Genomic DNA, 17,708 nt, shown 5'->3' with positions numbered 1-17,708 from the left:
GGGTACCTCTCATCAAATAAACTTTTGAAATATTTTAGATTAATGAATGTTGAATAACTTTCCAATAGCATGTTAATGAAAAATATGCTTCTTTCTATTGTATTTTTCCCGATCAGTCCTGTCAGCAAGCATTTCTGACTCATGCTGGAGTCCTAAACACTCAGAGCTGCCAGCCTGCTTTGTTCACAGCCAAACAGGCTGTGAACAAAGCAAGCTGGAAGCTCTGAGTGTTCTCCTTTGTGAACAAAGCAGACTGGCAGCTCGTAGTGTTTAGGACTCCAGCATGAGTCTGAAATGCTTGCTGCCAGGACTGGTAGGGAGACCCCTAGTGGTCATTTCTTCAAAGTGGAAAATTAAATAGAAAGAAGCATATTTTTTAATAACATGCAATTGTAAAGTTATTCTGCATACATTAATCTAGAATATATCAAAAGTTTTTTTGATGAGAGGTACCCTTTAATCTAAATTAAGTTTATTTTGGTCTCATTGGACCACAGAACATGGTTCCAGTAATTCAGGTCCTTATTCTGCTTGTCTTCAGCAGAATGTTTGCAGGCTTTCTTGTGCTTCATCTTAAGAAGAGGCTTCTGGGACGACAGCCACGCACACCAATTTAATGCAGTGTGCTGCATATGGTCTTAGAACTGACAGGCTGAGGTCCCATGCTGAACTTCGAGTGACCAGTATTTGAGAGTGTGAGAGCGATAACACCTCATTTAAGATACATGCTTCCCATTCAATCCTGACCTCATACACTAATGAGTCACATAACACCAGGAATGGAACATGGGTAATTGGGCCCAATTCCACTTGTATACTCAATTTTGTTGCCAATGTTTAGACATTAAAGGGGTACTCCATGAAAAACAAGTGGCTCCAGAAAGTTAAACAGATTTGTAATTTAAAAAATCTTAATCCTAGCAGTACTTATCAGCTGCTGAAGTGGAGTTGTTCTTTTCTGTCTGACAACAGTGCTCTCTGCTGACACCTCTGTCTGTCTCAGGAACTATCCAGAGCAGGAGAGGTTTTCTATGGGGATTTGCTGCTACTCTGGACAGTTCCTGAGAAAGACAGAGGTGTCAGCAGAGAGCGCTGTTGTCAGACAGAAAAGAACGACTCAACTTCAGCAGCTGATAAGTACTGGAAGGATTAAGATTTTTTCATAAAAGTAATTTACAAATCTGTTTAAACTTTCTGGAGCCAGTTGTTTTTTCATGGAATACCCCTTTAATGGCAGTGTATTTTGTTATTTTATGGGCTCAGCATTGAACACTGCTAGACAGGTTGAACACACACTACATTGTAGCAGAGTCTCATTTCTTCAGTGTTGTCACTGTTGTTGTTTTTTTATAATAAAATATTTACAAAAATTTGCGGGATGTACTCCTTTATGTAAAATACTGTAGATCTTTTCTTATACTTAAAGCTGATGGGGTGTGGAAATGGGGCCTCCCGATGACACTTGGTCCAGGCTGCACAAACATGATGACAGGTTCCCGTTAAAAAAATAAATGAAGAAATAAGAAGTCATGAAATTGCAAACATTTGCAGATATTTGTAGTCTAAAATTTGACACAACTATTTTCTAACCGTAATTTTGCTAGGACAATCTTCGAAACTGGGAAGGGGTTAATGCAAACTGCTTTGAGAAGTTGTTATTTCAGTGCTCCCAGGCGGTCATGGGATAGACTTAAAAGGGGTACTCATCTGGAAAACAGATTTGTAAATTACTTCTATTAAAAAATCTTAACCCTTCCAGTACTTATCAGCTGCTGTACGTTCCAGAGTAAGTTCTTTTCTGTCTGTCCACAGTGCTCTCTGCTGACACCTCTGTCCATGTTAGGAACTGTCCAGAGTAGGATCAAATCCTCACAGCAAACCTATCCTGCTCTGGACAGTTCCTGACATGGACAGAGGTGTCAGCAGAGAGCACTGTGGTCAGACAGAAAGGAAAATAAAAAAGAAAAGAACTTCCTGTGGATCATACAGCAGCTAATAAATACTGGAAGGATTAAGATTTTTTTATTAGAAGTAATTTACAAATCTGTTTAACTTTCTGGCACCAGATGATTAAAAAAAAAATGTTTTCCAGAGGAGTACCCCTTTAAAGAGTACCTGTCATTTAGAAAAACTTTTAAAGGAAAGGATCAGCCTAATACATAGTGAAATAGATTTATTGTTTTACATTTTAAAATGTTCCTGACATTCCCAAAAACACAGAGATATGTCAAAAGTTTGATCAGTCTAGGTGTCAGTGCCGAGAACCCCACCGATCAAGAGAACAAGTGGGGAGAAGCGATCCCGGCTCGCAGTAATCTCATTATAAGTATATAGGGCTGTCCAGAAAAGCAGCAGAGATATTGCTTCTTCTCGAGCTCTTCTCTCCTCTCATTCTCCTGATCGGTGGAGTCTTAGCACTGATCCCTGACCAATCAAAACATCTGAAATATTTCTGTGACACGTCAAAAGGATTTTTTTTAAATTACAGTTATACCTTGATTGTTGCAAATTTGCATTTTAAAAAGTATGTGGCATTATAGCTTCCAAAGTTTGGAATCCAAACAGTCTACATTATTGTCAGCATGGATGTCATACCATCACCAGTGTATATGGCCATAACTAGGGGCTCCTATGGCAAGCCACAAAGGTCGCAAGTTACATGTGGCTCCTGAGCAACAGTTTGAGGACCACTGTGCTCAGAAATGGTGTATCCTGCTAACAGGCTTAAAGGGGTATTCTGGCTTAAGGGTGCGTTCCCACCTGGCGTATATGCAGCGTATTTCAGGCTGCGCAAAATATGCGGCAGCAACAGGAAATATGCTGCGTATTCCTCGCTCACCATACACACAGGGATTTCCAGCGGCAGCCCTGTGTGCAGTGAGTTTTGGTGGCGGGGGCGTGTGCCGGTGTGACTGTGATGCGTGGTTCCACCTCCAAAACTCACTGCACATACAGGGCTGCCACCGGAAAGTCCTGTGTGTATAGTGAGCGAGGAATACACAGCGTATTTCAAATTTTGCGCAGCGTGAAATACGCTGCGTATACGCCGGCTGGGAAGGCACCCTTAAGCCAGAATACTTCTTATAGCGCCGCTAGGAACCCCCGCAAACTCGGTGCAGCCCCGGTGCATACTGTGCCGGGCACTGCCTCCGAGATGGGGACGTGACATCACAGCCACTAATTCATGTCTATGGACCTACCCACTCCCATCTACCCACTTCCCCACCTATCCACTACCTTCACCTAGATGAGCTAACAAAGCCACTTGTGCCATGCTTTTACATTGGTAAAATTTCCTTAGAGTAGGAAATAAATATGAAATGGTAACAAATTCTACTTCATGGCTACCTTAGTGTAGGGGCTTTGGCTCGGTACTGGTCCTTATACCTATGCTAAATATGTAGGCCAAAGTCTACTTAAAGGGGTACTCCGCTGCTCAGCGTTCGAAACAAAATGTTTAGAACGTTTAGAGCCGGCGCCAGGGACTCGTGACGTCGCGCCCCGCCTCCTCAATGCAAGTCTATGAGAGGGGGGAGTCATGCCCCCTCCCATAGACTTGCATTGAGGGGGCGGGCGTGATGTCACGTGGGGGGGGGCCCATGAGGCCACGAGTCCCCGGCACTGGCTCTAAGCGTTCGGGATATTTTGTTCTGAACGCTAAGCAGCGGAATACCCCTTTAATACCAAACTCTACAGTTTGATGCTGGTCTCATCCCCCTGTTAACCATACAAGGCTCTTTTGTCCCCTTTCCTACACCCTTACGTTTTAATTCTGGATAGGATTCAAAAAGATAAATAAATAAATAGAAACAATCTTACCTAATGCCACATCACTGTTACTATCCACCTCCGGAAGAGTAGCGCACCCTCCATTTTCTTCTAATGTGAACAAGAGCGGCTCATCATCCTCCACCTTTCCAGACATACTGACTATGTGTCTTTCATATGGAGACTAATCCCATTTATCCAATAGTTATAAATGGAGAGGCAGACATGGAGTAACGCTCACATTATGGAGTAAGCCTAAAGGAGCGCACCTGCGTCTCTTCAAGCTAAGGCGTTAATGACAAGGCCGCCGCTGTGGATAACAAGATTAGAGAGAGATCAACCACGTGAAACACATTTCAGCAATAGCCGTGGGCTATACATGTCTAATGAAGCTCTGCTATGAGCTCATGAGTCTATAATACTTTCAACAAATCAAGGTGTAGATGTCAGAAGCTAGAAAGTGGGCCCACATATATTTTACATTATAGGTTATATTTTAAATATCTTATGACACCTTTATATCGCCTTTCCATGACAATTCTATATCAAGTTCACATCTGCACCTACATGGCTCTTCTATCGCATCATCTAGGACAGTGTTTCCCAACAAGAGTGCCTCCAGCTGTGGCCATACTACAACTTCCAGCATGGGAGTTGTAGTTTGGCCACAGCTGGAGGCACCCTGGTTGGGAAACACTGATCTAGGAAGATGTCACGGCCTCTCTGGGCTCCTTGTAAACATGTCACAGATATACTTCCAACAAGAAGCAATCCCCTCTATTATATTAACATTAGACACAGTTAAAGGGGTACTCCAGCCTTCAACTTAAAAAAAAATAAAAAATCCTACCAAGGCTGCTGGCATTAAAACAAAAACCTCTACTTACCTTCCACTGCTCCCCACAATATCGTGGTCCTCTTCCTGGTGCCAGGGGTTAACGCATCAGTCTGCTGCTCAGCCAATCTCTGGCCGCAGTGTTGTCCTGCCAGGGCCAGTAATTGGCGGAGCACCAATGTGACATAGTGAGCCCCAGCACCAGGAAGAAGACCAGTGTCTGGGTTCAATACATCACATTATCACTCAGCCAATCACTGGCTGAGGTGGCCAGAGATTGGCTGAGCTGCAGTCTGATGCATCAACCATCGGCACCAGGAAGAGGATCCCACTGGGGACCGGAGCAGCAATACCGGGGGCGGCTGTAGAGGTTTTTTGTTTTAATGCCAGCAGCCTGAGCAGCAATTGAAAAAAGAAAAAAGTTAAAGGGGTAGTAGTCCAGGAAACTCAACGTTTTAGTCACTTATCTCCTATCCACAGGGTCCTGTACGGGACCCTGGCTACTTACCTGCCCTCGGTGCACTCAATGCAAGCGACGGGCCACTCAGCCAATCACCAGCTTAGGCCTGACATCGCTGTGCCCAAGTATTGGCTGAGCAGGTCACCGCTTGCTTTTGTTCAGTAAAGGTGGGAGCCCCTCTCCTCCAAGAATGTGTAAGTACCAAGGGCCTCATACAGGAGATCGCAAGGGTCCCAGCGTTCGAACCCCGACCCGCATCTTCTGCAAACAGAAACTTATCCCCTATGATGTGAATGGGGATAAGTGTCTAAAAAGTTGCGTTTCCTGGACTACCCTTTTAACGCTGGAGTACCCCTTTAAAAACTAAGCTTCCACAACATATGAACCACGTTGATCATTAAATCTTCTCCACCGTATCTACATAACCTAAAAGGGAACCTACTGTCCTACAGCTAAAGAAGCAAACAATATGGATATACAGTTTTGTAGAAAAGGATTCAGTCGGACATGTAATTTATTGATCTAAATTCCTGCACATTGCGGGTGAAGGAGTCCAGGAGGCGGTCCTACACTGTGATTGACAGTTTTCCTGTAAGAACACTGCGACAGGGCAGGCTGTCAATCAGAGAGAGAGTAGGCCTGCCCAATAGAGACATTTAGGTACATACTTACAGGTTATTATGAATTATTTCCTATTAAAAAAAAATATAAATATATATATATGAATCTGCTCAGCTCCCCTTGTCCCAAGAACTGTGGCCCTCCAGGTGTTGCAAAACTACAACTCCCAGCATGTTGTTGCAAAACTACAACTCCCAGCATGCCCAGACATGCCCCATCTGGAGGGCCACAGTTTGCATAACCTGCTGACTGGACTGTATATCTTTACTGTGACAAGTCTTGTATAAACTGTGTGTAATCCCTAGTCCAGTGGTCTTCAACCTGCGGACCTCCAGATGTTGCAAAACTACAACTCTCAGCATGCCCGGACAGCCGTTGGCTGTCCGGGCATGCTGAGAGTTGTAGTTTTGCAACATCTGGAGGTCGCAGGTTGAAGACCACTGCCCTAGTCCTTGGGGGAGATTTATCAAAACCTGTCCAGAGGAAAGTTGCTGAGTTGCCCATAGCAACCAATCAGATCACTTCTTTCATTTTTAACAAGGCCTGTGAAAAATGAAAGAAGCGATCTGATTGGTTGCTATGGGCAACTCAGCGACTTTTCCTCTGGACAGGTTTTGATAAATCTCCCCAAGGACTAGGGCAGTGGTCTTCAACCCGCGACCTCCAGATGTTGCAAAACTACAACTCTCAGCATGCCCGGACATGGTTTTGATAAATCTCCCCCCTTGTCTTTATATACCACACCTTCAAGAAGGACGACACGTCCACCGTTTGCACATTTTTCAGACAGACATTCATGTACAGTACACCAAGTATGTCACCAAGCCACATTTTTTTCAGGCTTGTAATTAACCCATTCTTCACCATCATCCTTTTCACCCGCATTACCTTGACATCAACAACTCTAACATGATGCTGATAGCATCCGATACATTTTCCCATCAAAGGAAATATTTAGGAAAACTTTTTGTTACATAACTTTTTCTAGTCTATTCAGTGATCTCCAACCTGCAGCTGTAGCAAAACTACAACTTCTACCCTGCCCTGAGAGCCGAAGGCTGTATTGGACCATGTCAAAGGCTGATGTTGCATGATGGGAGTTGTAGTTTTGCAACAGCTGGGGAGGCATAAGTTGGGGAACAGTGCTTTAGGGTACGTTCAGACGAGCAGATCCATAGCGTATTTTACGCTACGGATCCCCCGCCGAAGGGTGCCTTTAGATGTGCCTGCTCGGAGCGGCACTATGAGCAGACACACAGCTGCGATGTGAGAGTCGTTGGGCATGCGCGGTGCACACATCGCGGTCGAACCCCCTGCTCCCTGAGCTAGGCCGAGAGCAGCCACGATATGCGAGTATATTGCGCATGCGCGGGGAGACTCGCACATTGCAGTGTGTCTGCTCTTAGCAGCGTATTGCCTCACCGAGCAGGCACATCTAAAGGCACTCCTTCGGCGGCGTATCGTCTGAATCTTAAAGGGGTACTCCGCTGCCCTGCCTCCGGAGCTCCGCTCCCCAGCGTCCGGAAATTTATTGTTCCGAAAGCTGTGTGCAGGCTTTCGTGTTCAGGGCCACCCCTCATGACGTCACGCTCGACCCCTCAACTAAAGTCTATGGCCGTCACGCCCCCTTCCCACAGACTTTCGTTAAGGGGGCGGGCATTACGTCATGAGGGGGCGGGTGTGACATCATGAGGGGCAGCCCTGAACACAGTGTTCGGAACAATAAACTTCCCTACGCTGGGGAGCAGAGCTCCGTAAGCAGGGCAGCAGAGTACCCCTTTAAACCAGTGTTTCCCAACCAGGGTGCCTCCAGGTGTTGCAAAACTACAACTCCCAGAATGCCTGGACAGCCAAAAGCTGTCCAGGCCTGCTGGGAGTTGTAGTTTTGCAACATCTGGAGGCACCCTGATTGGGAAACACTGCCTTAAACTATGCCAAAGGCTGTCAGAGTATGATGGGAGTTGCAGTTTTGCAACTGCTGGGGAGGCATAGGTTGGAGAACATTGCAATAGACCAGCTATAGGCAACCTTCAGCACTGCAGAGGTTTTGGACTACATCTTTCATGATACTCTTACTTCCAAAATACTGTCAAAGCATCATGGGGGATGTAGTCCAAAACATCTGCCGCGCCAAAGGTTGCCCAGCCTGTATTAGACCATTCCTGTCAGTGCATGTGGAGATGTAGTTCTGCAACAGCTGGGGAGACACAGCATTGGTAAAATTGCATTAGACAATGCCAAAGGATGTCTGGGTATAATGGGAGTTGTAGTTTTGCAACAGCTGTGGAGGCACAGGTTGGGGAACACTGTGTTAGATCATGCCAAAGACTGTCAGCGTATGATGAGAGTTGAAGTTCTGCAATAGCTGGGAGGTTATACGTTGGAGAACACTGCATTAGATCATGCCAAAGGCTGTCAGTGCATGATGAGGGTTGTAGTTCTGAAACAGCTGGGGAGACACAGGATTAGTAAAACTGCATTAGATCATGTCAAACGCTGTCAGGGCATGATGGGAGTTGTAGTTGTGCAACAGCTGGAGCCAACGCTGGGGTACACTGCTTTAGTGTCAGGCTGTCAGGGCATGGTGGGAGTTGTAGCTGTCTAACTGCTGGGGAGACACAGGATGGAGAACACTTCATTAGAGCACGCCAAAGACTGTCAGAGCATGATGGGAGTTGTAGTACTGCAACAGCTTAAAAACTACAGGTTGGAAAACACTGTAATCTATGGACTGGGGCTAAGCCTTGACACTCAAAGGCAAAGTTGTCCATTTTCGGTATGAAAGAAGACAGAATTAACCCTCTCTCCACTTTGCTTGAGCCCACATGGCCCACATGGCACAACTATTGCAGGGCAGTGCCAGTCTTTATATATATATATATATATATATATATATATATATATATATATATATAATGACCAGGGAAGCCAGTATCTCCCAACCAGGGTGCCTTCAGGAGTTGGAAAACTACAACTCCCAGCATGCCCGGACAGCCAAAGGCTGTCCGGGCATGCTGGGAGTTGTAGTTTTGCACAGTTAGAGGCACTCTGATTGGGAAACACTAGTTCAAGCTATAAGAAATCACCAGTCAGTGCCCCGTCCTCGATGGAAACATAAACGTCACCAAGTCATCACATGCTAATGACAGATGTGAACTTTCTCTTCCTCCTCGGAATACATGGAACATCGCGATCGCATGGACCCATTCACACCTTAGGCGTTACCTAGCCAGTGCCGCACGTCACCACTTTACCTCTCAAGCTCACTTTGGCATCACGTGACGCGAGGATTTCGTGCCGCTTCTGTAATCAGATATCAATTAAAACCCCATCACTTCAGCACCCACAGATCCTTACCGTATCCTTCCGCACATGCGCGCTGGAGTAGATAACTTATGTGTACCCGAAAGGCGCATGCGCAACATTCCTTTGCAGCCCTGCCTGTGTTTCACGAGTCCTCGCCATATGTTATTGTCGAAGCAGTTCGGGCTTCTGCGCTTGCGCACTAAAAGGTAATCTGTCATTGGCTAGGCATATCACTAAGTCACATGATTTTGTTTCCACGGCAACTGTACACGGAAAAACTCCACAGGTAGACAGTGTTGAAGAAGAGGAGTCCATCGACTGTCTGCAGGTGCAGTGTCTTTTATTGCTTTTTATCCCTCTGATGTTTCCATTAGTCTAGGGACATTACATGGTGCTCTCAGCTATGTTCACAGCTGTCTAGACATGCTGGGAGTTGTAGTTTTGCAACAGCTGGAGACACATTGGTTTGGACACACTGCTGTTGGTCTCTATCAGGCTCAGTTCACACTACTTGCAGTTTTGATGCATTTTACATAGAATTTAACTGTACTTTGGCTCATCCAGCTGCAGGTTTTTTTTCTTTTCTTTTTAGAATTACGGTAAAAAACTATATATTTTTTTCTGTGATTTGCACAGTAAAATAGCACCTGCAAAAAAATGCAACACAGCCTCAAGAGAGGAGTATGTCTACTATATAACCTGATCCCATAGAGATAGCAGCAGTATACAGATCTGGGTGGGGAGGGGTCTATGAGCTAGCAGGAATGACCTGATAGGGGATGATGTCATCCTGTAAGTCAGCTGACCCAGGACTGACCACTTAAGCCTTAGGCTATGTTCGCAAATAGTTTTTTGGCATGTATTGTGGCACGTATTGCTTGCCAAAGTATGTTCTGAAAACATAAACAATGTGCACCCATTGTTTTCAATGGGAATATACACCACAGTTCACACAGTAAATTACGGCGTACATATTTTTTTTTTAGGTGCACAGTTTATAGGGGCTTTCTCATCTCATTAAGTTATTAACAAGCAGATCTTTCGGGGTCTGACCATTGGGACCCCCGTCAATCTCGAGAACGGGGACATAATTGTTTCCAGAATGCATGATGCAAATCTAATGGTGTGGCTACCAGTCCATTCATTCTTTATGGGGCAACCAAACATTTCAGTACTTTCACCATAGGTTCCAAGGACAATTATGTCTCCATTCTCTGGATTAGTGGGGGTCCCAGCAGTCAGACCCTCCCAATCTGCCTGTTAACCCCTATCCTGTGGTTAGAGGATAACTAAATAAAGTGGGGGGGAAACCCCTTTATATACATCAGAATAAGGAACGTGTAACTTATTCCAAGCTTATTTCTCCAGCTCATTATTGGCTATGCAGGACAAATTAAAATGGGGCTAATCAGCATCTAAAAATACAGTCCACTATGTCAACATATGGTGCAGAAACCTGGGGCTGTCCTTGGAATTTTTGTAGTGTATTTTGTGGCTGCGTGAACATACCCTTAAGTTGAAAGTAGGGCTGGGCGGTATACCGTTTCATATCGAATACCAAAATTTTTGTGCTGCTCGATATGAATTTTTCCCCATACCGCATACCGGTTTGGCCCCTCCCCCTCGGGAATTAATGAATTATCAGCCCGCTTCGCTGTCCTCACATCGGGGAACTACTCACATGTCACCTGCCAGCGCTATTCTGCTCCTCGCCTCCCCCCCCAAATAATGTTACCCGGCAGCGCTGTTCTGCTCCCCACCAATAAATTATCAGGCCAGCGGGGTATTACTCACATATGTCACCCGCAAGCACTGCCCTCCTCCTCTTGGTTGCGGGCCACCGGCGCTGGAACTCTATACTGTACGCCAGTGGTCTCCAACCAGCAGACCTCCAGATGTTGCAAAACTACAACTCCCAGCATGCCCGGACAGCCAACGGCGGCCTTACGCTGGGGACGGGAACGTCGGACAGCCGTCAGCCTATCACCGGCCACAGCGATGTCCCGCCCCGGCAGGTGATAGGCTGAGCCCACTGTCATGTAAGAAGCTGGCTTATTACATGACAGTGGGCTCAGCCTATCACCTGCCGGGGCGGGACATCACTCCAGCCGGTGATAGGCTGACGGCTGATAATTTATTGGGGGGGAGCAGAACAGCACTGGCGGGTAACATGATTTGGGGGGGAGGGGGGAGCAGAACAGCGCTCGCGGGTCACATAATTTGGGTGGTGAAAGAAATACCTTTATATACCGTGTAATCGCCATAAGTTACAAAAATACCGTGATACACATTTTTGGTCATACCGCGCAGCTCTAGTTGAAAGTAGTCCCCACCACCCTTCCATGCACTTTATTGGACGCGTAATAGCTAACTTTTCCTTTGTATCATTAACATTGTCTTATGTTTGTGTGGATTACAGTCTCCCAATATTAGCCAAGCATAGATGCATAAATAATCTTGGAGAAAATCACTGAGTTTGGCTCAACGTCTTCAACATGGCATCGGAAATCCTTTCAATGAACCCAGCAACCCTACTGTCCTCACCTCAGCCATTGCAGTCTCCACCTGGAAATGTTGGAAGACACTTGAAGCTCAGTCCCATTAAGATGCTTCCAAACATTGACAGCATGAAGATGCTGGAACCAGGCCGTAAGAAGCTAACCTCCATAGAAACACAAAGAGTAGTGGCAGTGCTGGATGAAACTATTAAAAAGCTAGAGTTGGTCAGCCTGTTTCAACATGCCATTGAAAATCTGGACAGGTATAGCGTTGTTTTTGGTGCCGAGCTGACTGGGGCACTGCGGGAACACAAGAGACTGCAGGATAACATGCAAAGACATCTTCAGCGAACGAAAAGTGAAGAGCATGAGTCCAGCTTCCAAGGGGAAAAACCAGATATGGCAGAATACGCTGACATACACTTTGGTGCACTTCGCCAGGGCGTTCAGAGCTCTGTGAGGAATACTTTGAGGTTATTTTTGACAAATCCAATGGCCTGCCAGGCTTTAAGATCTGATGGAAAAGTAAGGAATCAGCCCTCACAGGCATTGATCCACTTTCTATCAGAGTTGAGGGCATTTCTTTTTGAGATGCTCCTGACCACTCCACTAGAGCAGAATGAGAGAATGCGATATCTCCAGGAGATAACATTACGTGACCACAAAAACCGGGCCGTATTGATGGCTGTAGAAGAAGAACTTAATGCAGCTATTCTGGACCGGGATACTGAGGTATGTAATGACTTTCCACTATGAGGGGGAATTGACCTCTGGGATCTTAGCTTCCGAGGCCAAGGTCACATGTCAGAATTTCCATGTCGGATTCCACATTGGAATCCGACACTGAGATTCCACTGCAGCAGAGTCCCGTTGAATTCAACAGGATTCTGCTGCGCTGTGCACACGGCGGAATTTCTGCGCCAGATGTTTCCGGTACGGAAATTCCATTTTACATGTCTGCACAAAGAATGAACACGTTCATTCTATGTGCAGAGCCTGCATGGAATGCATAGCCGTCTATGAGACGGTGCTTTCCTGGGGGGGTCCTAGCGCCAGCATATTTTGCCAGCACCCCGCAATGTCCGGCGAGATTCTCCGTGTGGACATTCCGTTGTGTGAACATAGCCTAACATTGGTTGTACAGCAGGAGCGTAGAAAACTAGCATTTTGTAATCTCCATTATACAATGCTGTTTTCACTACTTTTGTCTATTTAGTACAATGACTATGCAAACACTATACAAGAACTCTGGTGAAAAACCTTATGCAAGCTTTACTATTACATAGGTAGCATTATAGTATAACAAAACTGGTACTGTTGTCTCTAGATCGCCAAGAAAAATGAGGTTATCCGGCAGCTTAAAATCAACCTGCATCAATTGGAAAAGTTTTCAGAAAACCAGATAAAACGCACAGTGCAGGAGGCAGAAACGCAGCAAAAGTCAGACTGCCGAGCCTCAGATGGGAAAATCACAAAGCTTCAGCAGGATCTGCAGCAAGTGAGATCACAGCTCAATGGTACAATTGCAGAGAACCGCGAGATAGAACTCAGCCTTCGAAAGGTAATTTGTATGTTGCTTAAATACAATAATATGGATGCTAATAATAATATATGCATTCACATTATGCCAAAAAAAGCTGTGAGTCACATGCACATACTAGACAATCTGTGAATTCATTTTTGGATAGGGAGAACTCTGACCCATTCAGAGCAGATCGTTCAGGATCTAAATTCGGAGACCCCCATTAATTGCTAGAACAAGCGAAGTGAAGCTTAGCTCCTTGCTTGTTGTTGAAAATAGAAAGGGTCTAAGCATTCAGACTTAAACTTTTGACATGTCTTTATGACCCGACAAATATTTCTTTTGTAAAGACAGTAACAATGAATAAAACCACTGACACGTTTAATTTAATAACCATGTGGTCCTTGTACCAGTGCTTCAGAAATGATGAATTAATCCACATTTAGAGTATACAAGCGCCTGTGCAGAACTATGTACACCAGCTTCATGCAGCCACTTCTGATCCTGAAATCTGATCCTGTAGTGATGCATTACTATGTTGCTTGTTGCTAACCTCCTCCTCTGTGGTTCTGATGATATAGAATAGCATGTTGTGTCCTGTTGAGACTACTGTCATTTCTCTTGACATTTTTTTTTTTTATCAATACATTTACAGAAAAAATATAAAGTTGAAACTGAGATTGAGAACTGGATCCAAAAATATGATGGTGACATGGGAGAAAAACAGGTATGAAAAGTTGACTGCTAGTTTTTGTGTGTATATACATATATATATATATATATATATATATATATATATATATATACAGAGTGGGTCATTTATATGGATACACCTTAATAAAATGGGAATGGTTGGTGATATTAACTTCCTGTTTGTGGCACATTAGTATATGTGAGGGGGGGAAACTTTTCAAGATGGGTGGTGACCATGGCGGCCATTTTGAAGTCGGCCATTTTGAATCCAACTTTTGTTTTTTCAATAGGAAGAGGGTCATGTGACACATCAAGCTTATTGGGAATTTCACAAGAAAAACAATGATGTGCTTGGTTTTAACGTAACTTTATTCTTTCATGAGTTATTTACAAGTTTCTGACCACTTATAAAATGTGTTCAATGTGCTGCTCATTGTGTTGGATTGTCAATGCAACCCTCTTCTCCCACTCTTCACACACTGATAGCAACACCGCAGGAGAAATGGCAGCACAGGCTTCCAGTATCCGTAGTTTCAGGTGCTGCACATCTCGTATCTTCACAGCATAGACAATTGCCTTCAGATGACCCCAAAGATAAAAGTCTAAGGGGGTCAGATCGGGAGACCTTGGGGGCCATTCAACTGCCCCACGACGACCAATCCACTTTCCAGGAAACTGTTCATCTAGGAATGCTCGGACCTGACACCCATAATGTGGTGGTGCACCATCTTGCTGGAAAAACTCAGGGAATGTGCCAGCTTCAGTGCATAAAGAGGGAAACACATCATCATGGAGCAATTTTGCATATCCAGTGGCCTTGAGGTTTCCATTGATGAAGAATGGCCCCACTATCTTTGTACCCCATATACCACACCATACCATACATTTTTGTGTTCCAACAGTCTTGGAGGGATCTATTCAATGTGGGTTAGCGTCAGACCAGTAGCGGTGGTTTTGTTTGTTAACTTCACCATTCACATAAAAGTTTGCCTGATCACTGAACAAAATCTTCTGCGTAAACTGAGGGTCCTGTTCCAATTTTTGTTATGTCCATTCTGTAAATTCAGTGCGCCAATCTGGGTCATCCTCGTTGAGATGCTGCAGTAGCTGAAGTTTGTAAGGGTGCAATTTGTGAGTAGCTAATATCCACCGAAGGGATGTTCGACTAATGCCACTCTCCAGTGACATGTGGCGAGTGCTACGCTGTGGGCTCTTGCTGAATGAAGCTAGGACAGCCACTGAGGTATCTTCATTAGTGACAGATTTCATGCGTCCACATTTTGGCAAATCCAACACTGAACCAGTTTCACAAAACATAGCAAGCAGTTTGCTAACTGTACCATGGGAGATGGGTGGTCTCGTAGGGTGTCTTGCATTGAAATCTGCTGCAATGACCCGGTTAGTGCGTTCACCAGACATCAACACAATTTCTATCCGCTACTCACGTGTTAACCTCGACGACATGTCAATGGCTGTAAACAAAGAGAAACTTGTAAATAACTCATGAAAGAATAAACTTATGTTAAAACCAAGCACACCATTGTTTTTCTTGTGAAATTCCCAATAAGTTTGATGTGTCACATGACCCTCTTCCTATTGAAAAAACAAAATGGCCGACTTCAAAATGGCCGCCATGATCACCACCCATCTTGAAAAGTTTCCCCCCTCACATATACTAATGTGCCACAAACAGGAAGTTAATATCACCAAACATTGCCATTTTATTAAGGTGTATTCATATAAATGGCCCACCCTGTATATACATATATATACTAGCTTTTGCCTGCGGCTTCGCTCGGGTTAAATTTGGGGTAACATAGATCTACTTTTTACGATCCTATAGTAATGAGGCCGCTCTGGGTAAAGTCTAGGGGCATCCAAACAACCCGAATTCTTTTAACTTTGATCGCCCCATCTAAAGAGTTAATGCCGGACATCTGCCGGAACGGCGATTAGCCATGTTCCTGGCTGCTGATAGCAGCCGGGATTGTGCGAGTATGATGAGAGCTCAGCTCCTGAGCTCGCTTCATTAACCTCCCGTGCTGCAACACGGGGTATACCCGGCGTTCTACGGCAAGGGGTTAATTCATACAAACTTCGAACCCCCGTTTCACCCCTTCAGGGGTGGAATTTTAGAAAACGATAAAACACGTGTTTCTTTATCTCTAATTGTTAGCCTAGAAATTTTCATGATTCTAGCTTCAAAAATGAAGGACATCCATAAAAACTTTCAACTCCTTTTTCACCCCCTTATGGGCTGAATTTCGAAAAATCCTTTCTTATTCCTCGTCTACGTCTTAAAAACAACACCTGTGAAAAAATTCAGCTTTTTAGGTCCAAGGGTTTAGGCTGGGCGTTGATGAGTCAGGCATTCTCTTTATATATATATATATATATATATGTATAGATTTCGAATAGTTTTAAGGAACACAGTAGTGATTGCTCCTGCACTGTGTTTATTTGTTTATTGCTCTTTTAGACATTTAGTGGAGCAGACATACTTACAACCCCTTTAGATATTTAGATATTTTTTTCCTATTAGAAAACATTTCAGGATCCATTTGTTCGCTATGAGATAAATGTTGCCAAATGTAACTGGAAGTGTCCAGTCTACTCCATACGGCAGTAAATATGCAGGTTTGGATATTAATGTTCTTTTTGTGGAAAAGAATGGGTAATGTATCAGTATATTATACTATAGTATCATATATTTGCAGGCCCCATAAATGTCTAGATGGGAATACCCCTTTAGTATTTCATGTCCTTTACCATATAGTCATTCCCTTTCATTTGCATGCTTTTTGTCACTAAGAAAATATTAATCTAGTAACCACAAAATCAAAAAAGCAAATGCTTGAAAATTGAAAGTTGTATCTGTCCCTTAATTTCTTTCCTGTTCACTGAACCACAGGCGGAGTTAGAGGAACTTGAGGGGATGTATGAAGAGGAGAAGGCTCAGTTAGCCGAGCTGAAGGAGAAGCTGGCAGTCCTGGAAGTGGAATATGTGCAGATCATGGAGGAAAGACGACTGGCCCAGTTGAGGAAAGAAGAAGCAGAGAAGGAGCTGGCCAACATGACTCGGGCAGCAATAGTTATCCAGGCACATTGGAAAGGGTACCGAGTTCGCCAGTCAATGAAGTCCAAGAAAAAGAAAAAGAAGAAAGGAAAAGGAGCAGGAGGAAAAGGGAAAGCCAAAAAGGCCAAAAAATAAGAGAATACATTACACCGTATAGAGAAACATTCTGACACACCCGTTTTTCTTATTGCACAATAATATTTCTTTAAAATTAAAGATGTGCTTATGCCTAAAGATGAACTTTTACCGTCTTCTGGCATCTTTCTTGATCTACCTGCCCTTGGTTTGGTATCAAGAGATTTTATCATAATAAGCGATTAAACAGTACTGACAGGCATTTTCAAGGCTTTGGATACATATGTTTTTTTATATCCGTTTCCATCCTGATAAAGTTTCATTACCTTGTTAGGCAGCTCTTTTGACAGTTCTTTTCTTCTCCGCATGGCTCAGTATCTAGCATCCACGTGAGAGCTATCAAACTCATTGACTATTTATACACAGACACTAGTTGTAATTTGACAAGTTGTAGAAACATCAAAAGCTGTGATTGGTTTGGGTCCAAGTGTTCAGACCACGAGGGATAGCTAAACCTAGCTGGGAGAAGAGCGTCAGACAAACTTACAATGTAAGTCTATGGGATTGTCTCAGTCATCCACTTTTTTTAACAATTGGTAGGGGTCTGAACACTCACACTGAACACTGATCAAAACTTTTAAAATGTCTAGAACATGTAAATAGTTTTTGAAGCAATGGATGCACTTTAAAAAGCCACAGGTGTGGGAAATTAAATTTTAATACAGATACAGAAACTGCACCCGACCACCTAAACTAATACAGACACTGGATCTGACCTCTACTCAGGTCACATCATGCCCTGCAGAGGTCATATCAGCAGCTGACATGTACACATAGCCTCTGTATGTAGTGGC

The 17,708-nt window shown here is 44.2% G+C and overlaps 2 protein-coding genes across 3 annotated transcripts in view; one reads left to right on the top strand and one right to left on the bottom strand.

The window, feature by feature from the left end:
- Nucleotides 1-9,176, bottom strand: part of TPCN1 (two pore segment channel 1) — a 68,257-nt gene extending 59,081 nt beyond the window's left edge. The window contains exons 1-2 of one of the 2 annotated variants that reach the window (XM_056528759.1): nucleotides 9,042-9,176; nucleotides 3,820-4,078 (exon numbers count right to left, since the gene is read on the bottom strand). In XM_056528759.1, coding sequence (XP_056384734.1) covers nucleotides 3,820-3,925 — 106 coding nt within the window. In that variant the 5' untranslated portion in view covers nucleotides 3,926-4,078; nucleotides 9,042-9,176. Of the gene's footprint in view, nucleotides 1-3,819; nucleotides 4,079-8,938 lie in introns of both variants that reach the window. The other variant, XM_056528758.1, reaches the window with a different exon arrangement.
- Nucleotides 9,167-17,116, top strand: IQCD (IQ motif containing D). The gene is made up of 5 exons (XM_056528761.1): nucleotides 9,167-9,318; nucleotides 11,410-12,220; nucleotides 12,816-13,049; nucleotides 13,666-13,737; nucleotides 16,615-17,116. The coding sequence occupies exons 2-5, from the start codon at nucleotides 11,486-11,488 to the stop codon at nucleotides 16,912-16,914; spliced, it is 1,341 nt and encodes a 446-aa protein (XP_056384736.1). The 5' UTR covers nucleotides 9,167-9,318; nucleotides 11,410-11,485; the 3' UTR covers nucleotides 16,915-17,116.
- The last annotated feature ends 592 nt before the right edge of the window (nucleotides 17,117-17,708 follow it).

Source organism: Hyla sarda, chromosome 1 (genome assembly GCF_029499605.1).
Source record: "Hyla sarda isolate aHylSar1 chromosome 1, aHylSar1.hap1, whole genome shotgun sequence".
Taxonomy (NCBI): Eukaryota; Metazoa; Chordata; class Amphibia; order Anura; family Hylidae; genus Hyla; species Hyla sarda.
This window is presented reverse-complemented; position numbering and strand designations above follow the sequence as displayed.